Source organism: Bubalus kerabau, chromosome 2 (assembly GCF_029407905.1).
Source record: "Bubalus kerabau isolate K-KA32 ecotype Philippines breed swamp buffalo chromosome 2, PCC_UOA_SB_1v2, whole genome shotgun sequence".
NCBI lineage: Eukaryota > Metazoa > Chordata > Mammalia > Artiodactyla > Bovidae > Bubalus > Bubalus kerabau.
In genome coordinates this window covers 127,829,781-127,845,713 of record NC_073625.1, presented here as the reverse complement: position 1 = coordinate 127,845,713, position 15,933 = coordinate 127,829,781, and the positions used below count along the sequence as shown (strand labels likewise).

At 44.3% G+C, this 15,933-nt stretch overlaps 1 protein-coding gene and 1 long non-coding RNA gene across 10 annotated transcripts in view; one reads left to right on the top strand and one right to left on the bottom strand.

The window, feature by feature from the left end:
* Positions 1–6,276, bottom strand: part of IGF2BP2 (insulin like growth factor 2 mRNA binding protein 2) — a 173,313-nt gene extending 167,037 nt beyond the window's left edge. For 6 of the 8 annotated variants that reach the window (XM_055568817.1, XM_055568818.1, XM_055568824.1 and 3 more), the window contains exons 1-2: positions 4,199–4,466; positions 2,547–2,607 (exon numbers count right to left, since the gene is read on the bottom strand). In XM_055568817.1, the coding sequence (XP_055424792.1) occupies positions 2,547–2,607; positions 4,199–4,376 (239 nt within the window). In that variant the 5' untranslated portion in view covers positions 4,377–4,466. Of the gene's footprint in view, positions 1–2,546; positions 2,608–2,731; positions 2,907–4,198; positions 4,467–5,354 lie in introns of those variants that run through there. The other 2 variants (XM_055568819.1, XM_055568823.1) reach the window with 2 other exon arrangements.
* Positions 6,277–6,966: 690 nt separating this feature from the next.
* On the top strand, positions 6,967–13,154 carry LOC129643763 (uncharacterized). Of its 2 annotated transcripts, none has more exons than XR_008710491.1 (4): positions 6,967–7,282; positions 8,167–8,254; positions 10,552–10,807; positions 11,735–13,154. It is a non-coding gene; the product is annotated as an uncharacterized LOC129643763 (long non-coding RNA). The 2 variants fall into 2 exon arrangements; XR_008710490.1 differs by having other exon boundaries at positions 6,967–7,437.
* Positions 13,155–15,933: the final 2,779 nt, after the last annotated feature.

Sequence of the window (15,933 nt, the reverse complement as noted above, 5' to 3'; positions counted from 1 at the left end):
TGTCCACAATAACAGCACATATAAAAGGATGCTAGAATGATATTTAACAAAAGATCCAATTGGTAAGCAAATGGCATGCCAATATTTTCATAACTTAAGATAAAAAACATCCCCTCCCAAGTATCATTAGCTTAAAAAAATCTATCTGGAATGTAGATGTTAAAAATGATTCCTGAGAACAGAAAGAAATCAGAACAATATAAAGAAAAGGAGCACTCAATGGCAGAATGGTTCTTTAAGTAAGCAAGCAATGAGGATGAACTGTTTTCTTCACATTTTCACTTCTACCAACACAAAAACCACATATAGAACTGACTTGACGCTGACAAATGTACTTTTAACTTGTTAATTTTCATGGAAGTGCAACAAAAGAACACCAAAATAGTCACCATATAACATAAAAGCTTTGGTTTCAAATGTCACAGTACCCTGTTTTTGAGAGTCCCCACCGTGGTGGAGCCCTGTACATGAGCACACACAGCTGCCTCCTCCCAGGAGTCTGAGCTCAGTACACAACACCAGTCATTAGTTATCTCTCCCTTAGCCTGCAGTACCAGTAACTAATTTCTGCATTTTAAACTAATAAAGGAAAGGAAAAAAAGATTCAAGCCATCCAATCAGAAATGAAGCAACCCTCTACAGCAGCAGCTTATGCATACATTTGGTATGTCAGACGTCTTCAGTGTAGTGAATCACACACAGCGCATTGTAATCTACCTCCTAGGTATTTCATATCACCCACAATGTTCAAAGAAATCATGTCCCAATAGGGCTGTAAAAGTCCTAGATTGCTCTTTAATTAATACTAAAAATTTGGGACAAGTTTTTAATTCTAAACTCTTTTATAAACACAACAAAATCATTTAAATGACCCTCCAGCTAACAGCAAATAATCTCTGCATTTTGAAAGAAAAAAGTTAAAAAGTAGTATATTTGTGACAAGTTTCAAGAGATGTTAATAACTTTAGATAAACTAGTATTTCACTTACATTGCCACATTAAATAATGCTCTTTGCAACATGAAATGAGACACCAACTAACCAAAGTTAAAATTCTACTTATTTTTCACTAACTATAACTCCAAAAAAGAACTCAAAACAACTATACAGTCAATAGAATTAGATATTTACAGAAACACAACCCATCAAATATTTTGGGTGGTTCTTTTAAACCTTGTTTAATATATTCATCCAATATTCAAATGTTATGAGTAATTCTAACTTACAATAAATAGTTAATATATCAGAAAGCTTGAACTTAGATTTATCAAGCCAAAAAAATTTTTTTTAAGTATACAAATTTAAAATTCTTAATTGAAAAACCTATCAGTTGCGCATTACATCTCTTCCTAGCGAGAACTAGCTTAATGCTACACATAAAACTGCAAATCATAACTTTTGCCTCTTTTTTTTAAAGGTATTAAGTAGTTTTCTGATATGCCACTGGAATCACTGGTAAACAAAAGATATTTTGTTGCCTAGTTAAAACATACCTGGAAATTTGCACACATTTTTAGAAACCCCTTAACTAAACATCTATGTGTTTAAAAAGTAGAATAGTTTGTTTTAAAATCTATTCAATTCTAGCAAAAATCAAGTAAATGGTTACACTGTTGAGAATTACAAATTGTAAAGGTGGTAAGTCACAGACTTCACTTAGAGTCTCCAATTCAGCTACTTAATGACTAATGGTGAAGAAATGTATGTGAATGGGATATAAACTAAGTTACGACACATAGAAAAAAATTCTAGAATGAGTAATAAAGGGCCCAAATTTAAAGTCCACAATAAACTTTAAACAAAGATGTTCTCCCTCAATCTCTCCTCATAGACATTCTCATGTAAGCAAATCACTGTGGAGAAATCCAACCTCCACAAAACTTTTTACTTCTTCATTAACAACAGTGCACTTAAATAAAATTATAAATTTCACAGTGATATTTGTTTAGCCTCAAATGTATCTTAAAAGCAACAACAACACGCTCAGAAGCAATATTCAGTAGTTTCAGTGACTAAAAAAGTCTGGCTTTTAACCGCCATCCAATCCAAACAACCTTCTTGTTTAAAACGCTATGTAAAATATCGACCCTTAACTGAATTATTTTATTATTCAACATTTAAGCTATCTAAAAAAGAAAACTAATTAATCGCGAAGTTTAGTTAAGCTATTTAGCTGACACAGTAAATATTTACTCTTAACATCTCACAGGAAGTCTTGACAAGCATTTGCTGCCATTGTGCTGGGGGTTAGGGTGGGAGTGGGGGGGGCGGGGAGGCAAGTTTTCATAAACAAGTTAAATGGTCCCAGCAAATTTAACACAACTAGTGTTCGTCACCCCCACCCCCAATAGGCACCAGATATTTTCCAAGTACAGTAAACACCTTATATAATGAAAGTAAAAAATGTAACTTTCTAAACTATTTTATCTCCACTGACAAAACAAACAAAAGCCTCTTAAAAACTATACAAGCACATTAAAAAAAAAACTGAATGTATTTTTATTTATATGTGAGACCAATCAAAAAAACTAAGCAAAATATATTTACCTGAGCTTTTTGGAGACTGAGTAATCAACTTCCATGATTTTCCCATGCAATTCCACTTTACCTTTAAAACAGAAATTAAAGCACTCAGAACCTTGCTGTGATCAAACCGGCGGGGGTCTAGGAGGGGCACGCACAGAACTCCACGCTCCGGTTCCGCCTTCAGGCGCCCTCCAGGGGTCTCTTACCCGGCTCGAACTGGGCAAACTTGCTTCCCAGTGGGAAAAAAAAGGTGGGCGCCGCGTTTCGCCTCGTTCCCCGGGGACGAGGTGGGAAGGGTGCGAGCCCGGATCCCGACCCCAGGTAGAGCTGTGGGTGGCATTACCGGAAAAACAAATTTAATAAAGAGCGGCGCCAATTTGAAAGGATGAGCTCATTTGAAACTCAAGCTGCAGGGCTGGCGCGGCCCCGCTCCTCTCCGGGCCCCCACCTCTCCATTCCACTAACCCGGGCCCCGAAGGCTCCGCTGCGCTCCCCTCCCTGCCCTCTTCTCCCGGTGGCCCCGGAGAGATGCGCCGAAGCCCCCAGGGGTCCGCTTCGGCGAGAGCCGGGTCCCCGCCGGCTTCTGATCACCTTGGCCTCGCCGCCGCCCCGCCCCCACCCCGCGCGCTGGTGGGGAAGGGGCTACGGCCGCGGGCAGAGGCTCGGGGGGCGCAGGCTCGTGGCCTGGGGGCGAGCGCGGCTCCGAGCGGTGCGTGTGCGAGAGGAGAGTTGGTGAGTGCGCGCGCGCGCGAGTGTGTGTGTGTGTCGCTCTCCGTCTCCCGTCTGGGCTCCAGCGCTCTCGCGGGCCCCCCGGTCGCCTCTTTCTCGGTCCTCAGCCCGGGCCCCCACCGAGTTGAGACAGGGCACCTCGTAAAAAGGTGCTTCTGGCCGAGCGGGAGGCGGGGGGACAGGCGGCGGAAAGCCCCCAGCCCCGAGTTCTTCTCAATAAAATCGGACAAAAAATTCAGAGAAAAATAGGAGCGCTTGAGAGACGAGCGAGAAGGGAGTGAGGTTCGGGAGAGGACCGAGAGAGATGTGCCGTCGTGCAAGGGCTGGGGTCTGGGGACTCCCCGAAGTCTCGAAGGGGATCGTCAGGGTGGCGCTGAGGGGGTGCCGAAAGTGGGGGACAGCGGGGCGACCTGGGGAGGGGGGGCTCGAAAGGAGAGTGCGGCTCAGGGGACGCCAGAGGGCGAGAAGTCCTGGGCACGAGGCACGGGAAGGGGTAAGGTCCGGTCAAGGGAGAAGGAGATGGAGGGGTGTTTTTTTTGGGGGGGGGTCCCTGACAAAGGGGGTGACGGGAAGGTCAGGGAAGAAGGGGAGACGGGGGGCTCTCTAAAGATGGGGGTGGGGGAATTCTGGAGAGCAGCTCGGGGAGCCGGGAAACTGGGGGTCCCCGGGAGAGCGAGCGAGCCTCGGGAACCCTTGGGGCGGCACGGGGGTCGCCCCAGGACTGCGGCTGGGAGGGCAAGGGGTGAGTCCAGAGCTGGGGGGGGAGGGGAGCGGGCCGTCCCAGGAGCGGGCCGGCGGTGAGAGTTGAAGGTCTGGTGCGTGGAAGTGAACGTGAACGCCGGAGCCCCCGCCGGGCGCCGCCCGCAGGGCTCGGCCTCCCTCCGGGCGCCGTCCCGGCCTGAGCAGGGCGAGGCGGGGGGAGGGGGACAGCGCCGACTGCTCACCCGAAAGGGTCTCGATGGCGCGGATGGCCCAGTTCTGGTCGGGGTAGTCCACGAAGGCGTAGCCGGACTTGAGCAGGACCTGTCCCGCCAGGGGCAGCTTCCTGTCCCCGAAGAGCTGCCGGAGGTCGTCGGCGGTGACGGCGGGGCTCAGGTTCCCGATGTAAAGCTTGTTCATCATCCGTCTCTTCCCCGAGAGCCCGCGGCTCCCCCGGCCCGGTACCCGGCGCTCCTCGCCTCCTCCGCTGCCCTCGTCTCCCCTGCTCCTCCTCCGCCCCCCCTCCCCGCCCTCCGCCCGCCCGCCACCCACCCCCACCCTCAGCCTGGCTCCCCCCACCGCGGCCGGCCGGGCCCGCCCGGGGGCAGAGGCGGAGGCGGGGACTCTGTGCGGCTGCCTCCTCGGGGCAGAGTCCCGGGCCGGGCGGCGGCGCGCGGACAAAGCGCTCTCTCTGCCTCCCTCTCTCTCCCTCTCTCTCTCCCTCTCAAGGCGGTGGCGGGAGGAGGAGCAGCGGCGGGCGGCGGCAGCGCACCCCGCGTGTGTCTGTGTGAGAGTTTGTACGGGCGTGTGCGCAGCCTAGAGTGAGCGAGCGAGCGAGCGCCCCCTCCCCGCCCGCGCCGCTGCGCCCCTCGCCTCGCGCCCCCCGCGCTCCGAGGGCTCCGCGCTGGCTACCCCGGCTTCTGCCCCGCGCCGGGCGGGCGGAAGCGGGTCGCGGCCCGGGGCTGGGGCTCCCGGACGCCAGAACCCCGGGGCGGGCGCGGCGCTGAGGCCGGGCGAGCGGCGGGGCGGGGAAGGCGCGCCCCGGGCGCGGGTGGGAGTGCGCGATGGGGAGCGGCTGGAGCCGCAAGGCGTGGGAGGGCGAGGGGCTGCGGGAGAGAGTGGAAGGGGGTGTGCGCAAGGTGGACCGGATGTGAGGGCGCGGCTGCCGGGCCGGCGGGAAGGTGTGTCTCGGAGGTGAGAAGCGAGGGCAGGCTGGGAGACCACAACTTTCGCGGCGAGTTGGCCGAGTCCGGTTCTCCGCGCGTTCCCCGGCGGAGCGCTCGCTCGGAGACCCGCTCCCCGCCCTGCTCTCCCGGGCGACCGGGCGGCGCGTGTGGTCGAGGGAGCGCGGACGGGAGTCTGGACGCTTGGGGGCCCGGGACTGGCCGGGCCCATACGAACCTTGCATCCCGGGGAAGTTGCTCCAGCCCCGGGCCTCAGTTTCCCGGACGGCGAGGGGAGAAGGCAGGCCAAAGCGGAGCCACGTCCCCTCTGCCCGCACCCGGTGCGCCCGGAACCCCGCGGCCGGCGGCAGCCTGACGTTGGCAGCTGCTCTCTATTCTGGGAAGTGCCTAGGGCTTCCCGAGCGGCCGCTGCGAAGCCAGGTGGCGGGTGGGGAGGGGGCAGGGGCTGCGGCCGGGAGGACCGACGCTCGCTGCTATGCTTCGAGGCCGGGTTCAGTCCCCCCCAACTCCCGCTGGGATGGTGGGAGGCGAGGGTGACTGGAAGCGGAGGCACTCAGGCGGTGGAGGAGTTCCCCAAGCTTTGGGAAGGGCCGGGAAAGAGGTCCTTCCAAGCGGAGGAAACAACGTGACCGACGGAAGAGGCTGGGTTGGGATGAGAGCAGCCCGAGTCGAGGGGCTACGGAAGGAGCCAAACAGACTAGAGACCGGTTGCTCGTTCCGGGGCCCGCCTGGAAGTCTGGTGGTTAGAACCTGGTCCCAGCCAGGAAATGAAATTCTACAGAAAAGAAAAAAAAAATTGGCAGGATTCAGAGGCGAAGGGGCGAATAGACGATTCCAAGATCGGCACTACTGGGGGCCTTGGGAGAGGTGATGGTTTGACCAGAGAAATGTGCATTTTAAAAAATTTATGTTGAGAACGTTAAGGGTTTCCTGATGGAGAAACCACAAATGTAGGGATAGTCTCCTGGCTGGGTCGTGAAGTGCTCTTTCTCAAGCTCTCCTCTTGACCAAGTGGATGGGGAGGCAGCACGGCTTCTTAAAACAAAACAAAAAACACGTCCCTGGCCCCTTCCTTTGAAGACTGACTGTGAGCCTCAATTTTGTGTTTTCCTTAAGTAATCCCAGGTGATTCTTGTCTGGGAAACACCGGCCGGTGAAGGCCTTTTTGGATTAGGATGTAGACCTCAGCTGTGTGACCTGTATGTAAGTGTTCCAGCAAGTCTGAGCCTAGATTTCTTCAAACATGAAGAGAGGATACAGGGACCAACTCTTGGCTGTTGTGAAGGCTACACAAAGGATAACTGAATAGTGTGAAAACACAGTGGACACACACTTAATGCTTGTTTCTTTTCTTTCCCCTGGAACTCCCAAGCTTTCAAATACTTCCTTGTGGGGAAACATCTCTTTAAATAGTTGTCTAGAGTAGAAAATGTAGTCTTTCTAACCTAGGTATCTGCAGTTATTTGAATTCTGGCTTTGGTCTCAAATATTCACATATTTCCTCTTTCTAGAAAAGGAATTGGATTTTACCGCTCCTGGAGTTAGGAATGGACTTTGCTATTGTTTCTCAAACTAATAGATAAGTTAGGTATGGATGCTTCCCTACTAAAATGTACTGGAGAATCACAAATGGAAACTCCTGTGTGTGTAGAAATCTCAGCAGACCAGAAATTAATGATCGTCTGATTATTTACACAAATATCTCTAATGGGTATCATCACCTTCATGCTATTTGCTTTATTTTACTTCCAGTATTTCAAAACTGCCCTTTCTAAAAGAGAAACAAGAATGGCAGGGATAATTGGTCTCTTAAAGGTTAGTAAAACTTTTGTTGTATAATATTTTCAGACATCGTGAATTCCTTGGACCTACTGCAAACCTGCAAACAATGTAGCATGGATTCTCTAGTGGGTAGCAAGTACCTAAAGATTCTTCTGCATTTTGTTATTATCCGTAAGTGCTCTCAGGTGATTCTTGTCTAGGACCCACTGGCAGGTAGAAAGACTTTTCCTATTAGAATTAGGACCTCAGCTGCATGTCCTGTAGTGTTCCAGCATCTCTGAGCCTAAGTTTCGTTATCCACAAAGACAGGATAAAGCAACCAACTCTTGGCTGTTGTGAAGGCTACACAAAGGATAATAGCAGGTATCTATAGAGGTGGCTTCTGATGAACTCTTTTACCCTGTTTCATGAGATCACTTTCATTTTTTTTTCCTGAAAAATAACTGGTCTTTGCTATAATTTGTGTGTTCGGTCCTGCTGGTGATTTGTAGACGTGGTGCTGGAGAAGAGCTTGAATAGTAAGTGTGCTGGCGGATGTGTTGTCACCACACCTCTGACTTGTAGCCCCTGCAGTTCATTATCCTACAAGGTAGAGTTGCTTTTTCACGTGATGGAGAAGGGAACAGCCTCTGAATGCAAAACGGAAATCCAAAAGTCATTGCAACTGCCTGACAAAACTCATTTTCTATCTTTTTTCTCGGAGTTTCCGTAGCTCCTCCCTTCCCAGAGAGATGAACTGTAGATTGATCCGGGCTGAATTTAAGCTTAATGAACAAAGATTTTATGAATGTTTTACTGAGGTCAGAAGTTTGGAGAAATTCTTATATTAGGCATATTCTTAAAGCATGTATTGAACTTTTCCTCAAGAATTTCAAAACAGTAACAGATCCCCATGGTTTTCCAGTTGTTCTTTTGGGCAGGATGGTGGTAAGGTGGTTGGGACAAGATTTCTTAATGTCACTTTGCAGGCAGGAAAACTGAGGCCTACGAAAATACACTTTTTTTTCATCGTCATACTGAGAGCTTGAAACATGATTAGCAAACACATATTAGCCTAACAAAGAGCTCATGAAGTATTAAGGTTTCATCTTGACTTTCATGACAAATATTTTGTTCATGGGCAGAGCACCTTCTTATAGCATCACTGTGATGGTCTTGACCTTTGGAGTCTTAAAAAAAAAAAAAAAAAGCCACAGTGGAAATGTGTTTGTTCAACTAATGTTGATCACCATGGCCAATGGTTCTAGGTAATCCAAGGATTTGGAAGAGAAAAGGAAGCCTCTTTGCTGGAAGGCTGGTGGATTGCTGGAGGAAATTCAGTGTTTGATAATACAGGTTTGGTGGGGTCAGCACCTGCCTGCTTCTTGGGAATGGTTTGGTGATGGGGAAACATTGTTTAGATACTTTCTGCTGAGTTGGCAGAAGAGAAATTGTTTGACCTTAGTTGAGTTAATTCACCTCTCTGAACTTCAGATTCCTCATTTGTAAAATAGCCCAGCCTACTTTCTCACCATAAACTCTAGCTCCCCTGTTCTTTTCATATTTTCCAAATCCTGGGCCCTTTCAAAGCTCTGTTCCTTTGTGCATACTGCTCCCTTTCCCTGGACTGTATTTCTTCCCCTGATTTTCTCTTCTGCCTTGACCCCAGGATATACATAACAGTGCCTTTATACAGATAAAAAAAAGTCTAGTGGTGATACCCCTGAGGTGTACATTTTAAACAGGTGGACTTTATGGTTCGTGAATTACGTATCAACTGTAAAAAATTGTATGAGAAAAAAAGTCTTTATGAGATCTTAGTTTTTCATCCTATCACTGGGATCAAACCTGGCACATAATAAGAACCTAAAAGGTAATATTTGTTGCATAAACAGTTATCTGAGATTTGCTGTAAGGATTAAGTAAAAATGCATTAAGATGGTACCTATCTTGCATAGCACTTGACATATAGCAGGGAGAAATGTTCACTTTTCACCCCTTATTGAATTCATTCATTTATTCATGGCATTACACAATCTTAGGCACTAAGGATCCGGAAATGGATAAATATCATCCTGCACAAGGAGTTTATCATCATGGAAGAAGCAGATGTATAAACAGATTATAGTCTGGCATTAGAGATGCCCCAAAAGACTGTGAGCATAGAGAAGAGACCATGTCATTCAGCCTAAGGTCAGAGAGGGAATCACTATGGAAGAATGGAATTTGGAAATGTATTTTGAAGGATAAGTAAGGATTTTTGAGGAATGGGAGAGGAATTGGGTTCTAGATAGAAGGAATAACATATGCAAAGGCACAGAGACAAAAAAGCATCTGCCCCACACCTAAAATCAAATACTGAGTTAGAAGAAGTTTGAGAAAAGAACAGAGAAAATAATGCCAGAAAAACAACAGAAATGAGAAACTTCCAGAATTAAATACATGGAACTCCAGATTGAAGGGGTTTACTGAAGTCCCAGCACAAAAGATCCAGAACAAAATCACATTGTAAAACTTAGAACCCACTCAAATTATGAAAGCATCTGTGAGTAAAGAGGTCACATAAAAAGGATTTGGAAAGAGAATGGAAATGTATTTCTAAAGCAAAGGACTCTAGGAGGCAGTAGAGCAATGCCTTCAAAACCTAACTGAAATGATTTCTAGTCTAGAATCCTAAACCTAGTTAGACCATCAGTTGAAAAGACATGCAAAGATTCAGACACGCCTCCATCTGGAGGGAAGCTACTGGAGGTTAAGTGCCAGCAACACCATGAAAGAGGAAGACATGGGATCTGGGAGATAAGGAATCCAACCCAAGAGACTGAATAGAAAATCCAGAATGCCAGCAATGCTGCAATCAGAGAGCAATCAACATAGGCTGGAGCAAGAGAACTGGTGGATTGGAAAGTGAGGACTTCAAGGAACAAAGAATGGAACTCATGTATGAAAAGTGTGTTAGTCACTCTTTTGTGACCCATGAACTGTAGCCTCTGTCCATGGAATTCTCTGGGCAAGAATACTATATTGGGTTGCCATTTCCGTCTCCAGTGAGTGCATAGTAATAATTTCTGATAGAATGGCAGGCACACTGGAGCATTTGGAAAAAATCACAGGTATATGGAAAACTAGGTAAATGGAAAAACAAGGAAATTATTAACTCTAGGAAAACACATGGTTATACTAGAAAGGATCAGTGGTCATAGGCTCAACAATGAAAATATTTGTACAGTCGTAATTTAAACACACTGTATTATCCAGACTGCAAAAGAGAACTTAAGAATCAATCAGAAAAAGACAGCCATTAAGAAAATAGAAAGGAACATGAATGAGCTAATTTAAAGAAGAAGCTCAAATGAACAGTAAGCTCAACTCATGAATAGCTGGGAGAAATTGAAACTTTTCACAAATAACAAATTGACAAAAAATGTAAAGTTATGATGAGACAAGGTACTGGTGAAGGTTAGGAGCATCAGAAACAACCATCTGCTGCTGGCAAGAGTATACATTGATACAATTACTCAGAAGAACAGTTTGTCAATATCTAGTAAAGCTGAAGATACAGGCCCTTAGCACTCCCTGGCAATCATTTTTCTAGATGGCTTTCTCTTGTATCATCTCTCTTCACACTCTCCAATGCTCTTCATCCACTCTAGATCTCGGCAGGTAACCTTGCTTTTTACTTCACTGAGAAAATAGAAGCAATCAGAAGAGCGCTTCAACAAATCCCCAGTATGTCTGTCTATATACCTACACCAATGCCCATAGATTCTGCCTTCTCTCCTGTTACTATGGATGACTGCACAAAGAGGGAAAGACTGATGACTTCCAAGAAAATGAACAAATGTGCATGTCCTTTGACCAAGCAATTTCTCCTCTGAAGAACTACGTGCCAACAAGAAAATACACAAGGTTTGTTGTAGCACTGGGATAGTGAAAACTCAAATGTCCAGCAGAAGGAAATGGGTTTTTTAAAAAACGGGGGTGTAGTCATAAATTGAATATTACACATCAAGCCAAAGGGTATGCATGTTATTTGTTTCCCCTGGAATCACTGGTTTTTCCCTCTCTCCTGGATGAAGTAGGCTACCTGTATCAGTTAAAACCCACTCCAGTCTTCTTGCATGGAGAAAGGAGCCTGACAGGCTACAGTCCATGGGATTACAAAGAGTTGAACCCGACTGAGTGACTAGTATACACACTGCTGCTGCTAAGTCGCTTCAGTCGTGTCCTACTCTGCGATCCCATAGACATCAGCCCATCAGACTCCCCCGCCCCTGAGATTCTCCAGGCAAGAACACTGGAGTGGGTTGCCATTTCCTTCTCCAATGCATGAAAGTGAAAACTGAAAGTGAAGTCACTCTCTTAGTGACCCCATGGACCGCAGTCTGCCAGGCTCTTCCATCCATGGGATTTTCCAGGCAAGAGTACTGGAGTGGGGTGCCATTGCCTTCTCCACCTCAGTTAAAAACCAAAACATATCATGCTGAATGAAAAGTTTTTGCAGAAGAAAGTATTTATGATACCATTTCTGAAGTTTGAAAATGTGATAAACCAATTCAAAGCTGATATGGATATATTTGTATAGTATAAATGTATAAAGTATGCACGAGAATGACAAAGTTTAAATATGACATAATGATTATCTTTGGGGAAGCTCCAGACTTGGAATAATAATCACTTCTTGGAGGACAGAAAGGGGACTAGGAGATGGAGGGGCACACATGGAATTTTCATTATAACTGGTTTTTGTTTTTTAAAGCTGGGTGGTAGGTAAATGGATGTTTATCATTTTTTGCCTCTTCAGTAACAAAATTTTTGTTACTCTATCTGGCCCAGAATGATTCTCAAACCAAGTTAAGCATGATAATCATCAGAAGAACTTTTAAAATACAGATTCCCAAGAGACACCACTTGGACTCCAAAATGAAAATTTCAAAGCTGGAATCCAGGGATCTACATTTTTTAAAACTGAAAGTTTTTTTTGGTTTATACATACATATACTTATGTATTTGTGTACACACATATATAGATTTATATTAGGTTGGTATAAAAGTAATCGTGGTTTTTCATTGTTGAACTTTGCCATTTGATGCTGGAGTACATCCTTAAATAAATGTGGTTATATTATACATCATTTTAATGCACATTTCTCTCTTTGTATTTTTGCTAGTGACCTATTACTTCCTGTTTGTTTTGTATGTATTTTAGACTATAGAAATGATGTTAGAAAAAAAGCAAATTTGAGCAATTTTTTGAGTTTAAAATGGGTCATCAAGCAGCAGAGACAACTCATAACATCAACGACACGTTTGTCCCAGGAACTGCTATGAATAGTGCAGTGGTGGTTCAAGAAGTTTTGCAAAGGAGACGAGAGCCTTCAATATGAGGGGTGTAGTGGCCAGCCATTGGAAGTTGACAAAGACCAGTGGAGAGCCATCATTGAAGCTAATCCTCTTACAATTTCATCAGAAGCTGCTAAAGAACTCACTGTCAACCATTATATGGTCATTTGGCATTTGAAGCAAATTGAAAAGTGAAGAAGCTCAATAAATGGGTGGCTCATGAGCTAACCGCAAATCAAAAAACTGGTTGTTTTGAAGTGTCTTATTCTACACAACAACAACAAACCATTTCTTGATCAGGTTGTGATGTGTGGTGAAAAGTGGATTTTATATGACAACCGGCGATGACCTGCTCAGTGGTTGGACCAAGAAGGAGCTCCAAAGCACTTCCCAAAGCCAAACTTCTACCAGAAAAAGGTCATGGTCACTATTTGGTGGTCTGCTGCCTATCTGATCCACTACAACTTTCTGAGTCCCAGCAAAACCATTACATCGGAGAAGCCTGCTCAGCAAATCGATGAGATGCACTGAAAATTGCAGCGCCTGCAGCCGGCAGAGGTTAAAAGAAAGGGCCCAATTCTTCTCACACGTCCCGCAACCAACACTTGAGAAGTTGAAGGAATTGGGCTACGAAGCTTTGCCTCATCCCCATGTTCACCTGACCTCTCACCAACTGACTACCACTTCTTTAAGCATATCAACAACATTTTGCAGGGAAAACACTTCCACAACCATCAGGAGGCAGAAAATGCTTTCCAAGAGTTCATCGACTCCTGAAGCACAGATTTTTATACCCTACAGAAATGAACAAACTTATTGTCATGATTCCTCTTTTGATTAATAAAAATATATTTGAGCCTAGGGCTTCCCTAGTAGCTCAGATGGTAAAGAATCCACCTGCAAGATGGGAGACCTGGGTTTGATCCCTGGGTTGGGAAGATTCCCTGGAGGAGGGCATGGCAACCCACTCCAGTATTATTGCCTGTAGAATCCCCATGAACAGAGGAGCCTGGTGGGCTACAGTCCATGAGTTTGTGAAGAGTTGGGTGTGACCGAGCAACTAAGCATAGCACAGCATTTTTGAGCCTAGTTATAATGATTTAAAATTCACAGTCCGAAACCACAATTACTTTTGTACCAACCTAATATATAAACATATATATAATGTTGAACTTATAGAAAATTTGCGAGAATACTACAAAGTAGTCCTGTAAAGCATTTAATGCAGATTTCTCAAATGTTAATGTTTTACTATATTTCTTGAATCCTTTTCTGTGTTTCTCTGAACCATTTGGGAGTAAACTGCAGACAGGATGTCCCTTTTTGTCTAAGTAATTTCAGTTTATATCTACTTAAAGAACAGTCTTTATATAACCCCAGTGTAATGATCAAAACCAGGAAATAATACTCTTATCTACAAACCTAATTCAGATTTCACCCGTTGTATCAATAATGTCTGTTACAGCAAAAGAAAATCCCAAATTGTTTGTTGCATTGGGCTGTTTTGTCTTTTTACTCTCCTTTAATGTGTGCAGTTCCTCAGTCATTCCTTGTTTTTCATAACATTGACTTTGTTGATAGAAACAGGCTACTTATTTTGTAGTCAGTCAATGTTAGTGGCACAGTCGTGTCCAACTCTTTGCACCCCATGGACTGTAGCCCGTCAGGCTCCTCTGTCCATGGAATGTCCCATGCAAGAATACTGAAGTGTGTTGCCATTCCCTTCTGCAGGGGATCTTCCCACCCCAGGAATCAAACCCGGGTCTCCCACATTACTGGTGGATTCTTTACCGCCTGAGTCTCCAGGGAAGCTGGAGCGTCTTCCTCAATTTGAGTTTTTCTGATGTTTCCTCGTGATTAGATTCAATAGATTTTCTTGCAGGAATACAGAAGTGATACTGTGTATTGTATCAGGAGGTGCACAGTGCAGATTTGTCCCATTATTAACTTTGGTGATATTAACTTTGCTCATTTGCTGAAGGTAGTGTGTGTATGTTCCCTGTTACATAGTTATTAAGTATCTCTTGGGACAATACCTTGAAACTATACAAATACTCTGTTGCTTAAAGTTTTGTATTGCTGATTCTTGACTAGGTTAAGGATTTTTGTTATGGTTGCCAAATGGTGATTCTAATATCATTCCTTTTTATTAGTTGGCTTTCTACTGTAAGGAAGAGCTTTTCTTTTCCCTCCTCCACCCCAAACTAATAGATTCTTATTTTATTCAAGGTATTATAAACTCACTGTGATAACAGATGTATTTTGTATTGTTTATAAATATTTTGATGCTTAGACTGTCCCAGATTTGACCAGGGAGAGCCTCTTCAAGCTGGCTCATGGCAACTTCTGACATTGTTCCATGTTTGTACTTTCTCTGTTCAGTCTTACAATCAGCCACTTACCAAGGAGCTTTGTATTCCTCTAGCAAAGAACAGTGTTGAGAAACCAAGATCTGCATGCCAGATACACTCATTGCTACTAGAATATTGGTGATTTTAGACCCTGACAGCCAAAAGAGCTAGGAAATAGATTATGTATGTAAATACACACACAGGTTGATCTATATCTGCCTATATTTACCTGTTTATATTTACCTATCTATCACTGTGTGTATTAAAAAATCATAAGTTCACACTAATACCTCTGATTCCAGTGAAACACTGCAGACTTCATTTTTTCCTCCTTCCCACTTTTCTTGTTTGTAGCTCTTCTTTAACTGTGAGAAACCTGGCTCTCATTATCCACAATATATTTACTTACTTGATCAATCCTAGAATAAACAGAATTGCTAACCCACACTTCTGAAGGGGGGCGGGTGGCGGAAAGGCTATTAACTAGGCTTCTAACTTATCTAGTATTAGTTTAGAGTTCTGTTCTGTTTAGCCTGAGAATATGCAGTCCAAATACAGCGTTCAAAAGTCACTTGAGTTTTATTTCCCCCTTCAGTGTTGATTATCTTATTCATTTGAAATTTTGTTAGTCTGTACAATTTAGATTTTCCCTCCATCTTTGTTGATTTTTTTTCTCATTTTGTTGTTGTTGAATATGTAAAAATTAGCATGGTTCCAGAACACAGAAATTGTAGTCAAATGATTCCCATCCCTTCCCCTTCCTTATATTCTATCCAGCCCATCCCTACACAGTCCCTGAAGGTACCCAGTCTTTTTAGTCTTTAGTTTATATTTACTATGTTTCTTTCTGCACAAATGAACATATACACATATGTTTTCTTATTCCCACTTTTTACAAAAAAAAAAAAATAGAATATTGGTGATATTCTCTTTCTCTTTGATATCTTTACTTAATGTATCCTGGAAATCATATCAGTTCATGGGGATCTTTCTCATTTTTTTTTTTATTTTAGCAACTCCATAATACTCATTTATCTCATATATATGCATATCAGTGACCTCTAGTATTTTTTAATTTTATAAACTGTGATGTGAATAACCTTCATGTGTGTATTTTTGTATTGTTGGAAGTTTATCTTCAGAGTAAATTCTTAGAAATGGTATTGCTAAGTCTAAAGAGTATATGTGCACATACATGTGTATTTTAAATACATTTTGTGAAATTCTCCTCTGTAAAGATCATAGCAGTTAGTATTCACAATAGCATTGTGTAAGAGTGAAATGTATACAGCCTGCTAACAAGGTGTGTGATTATATTCTTAACTTTTGGTCACTCTGATT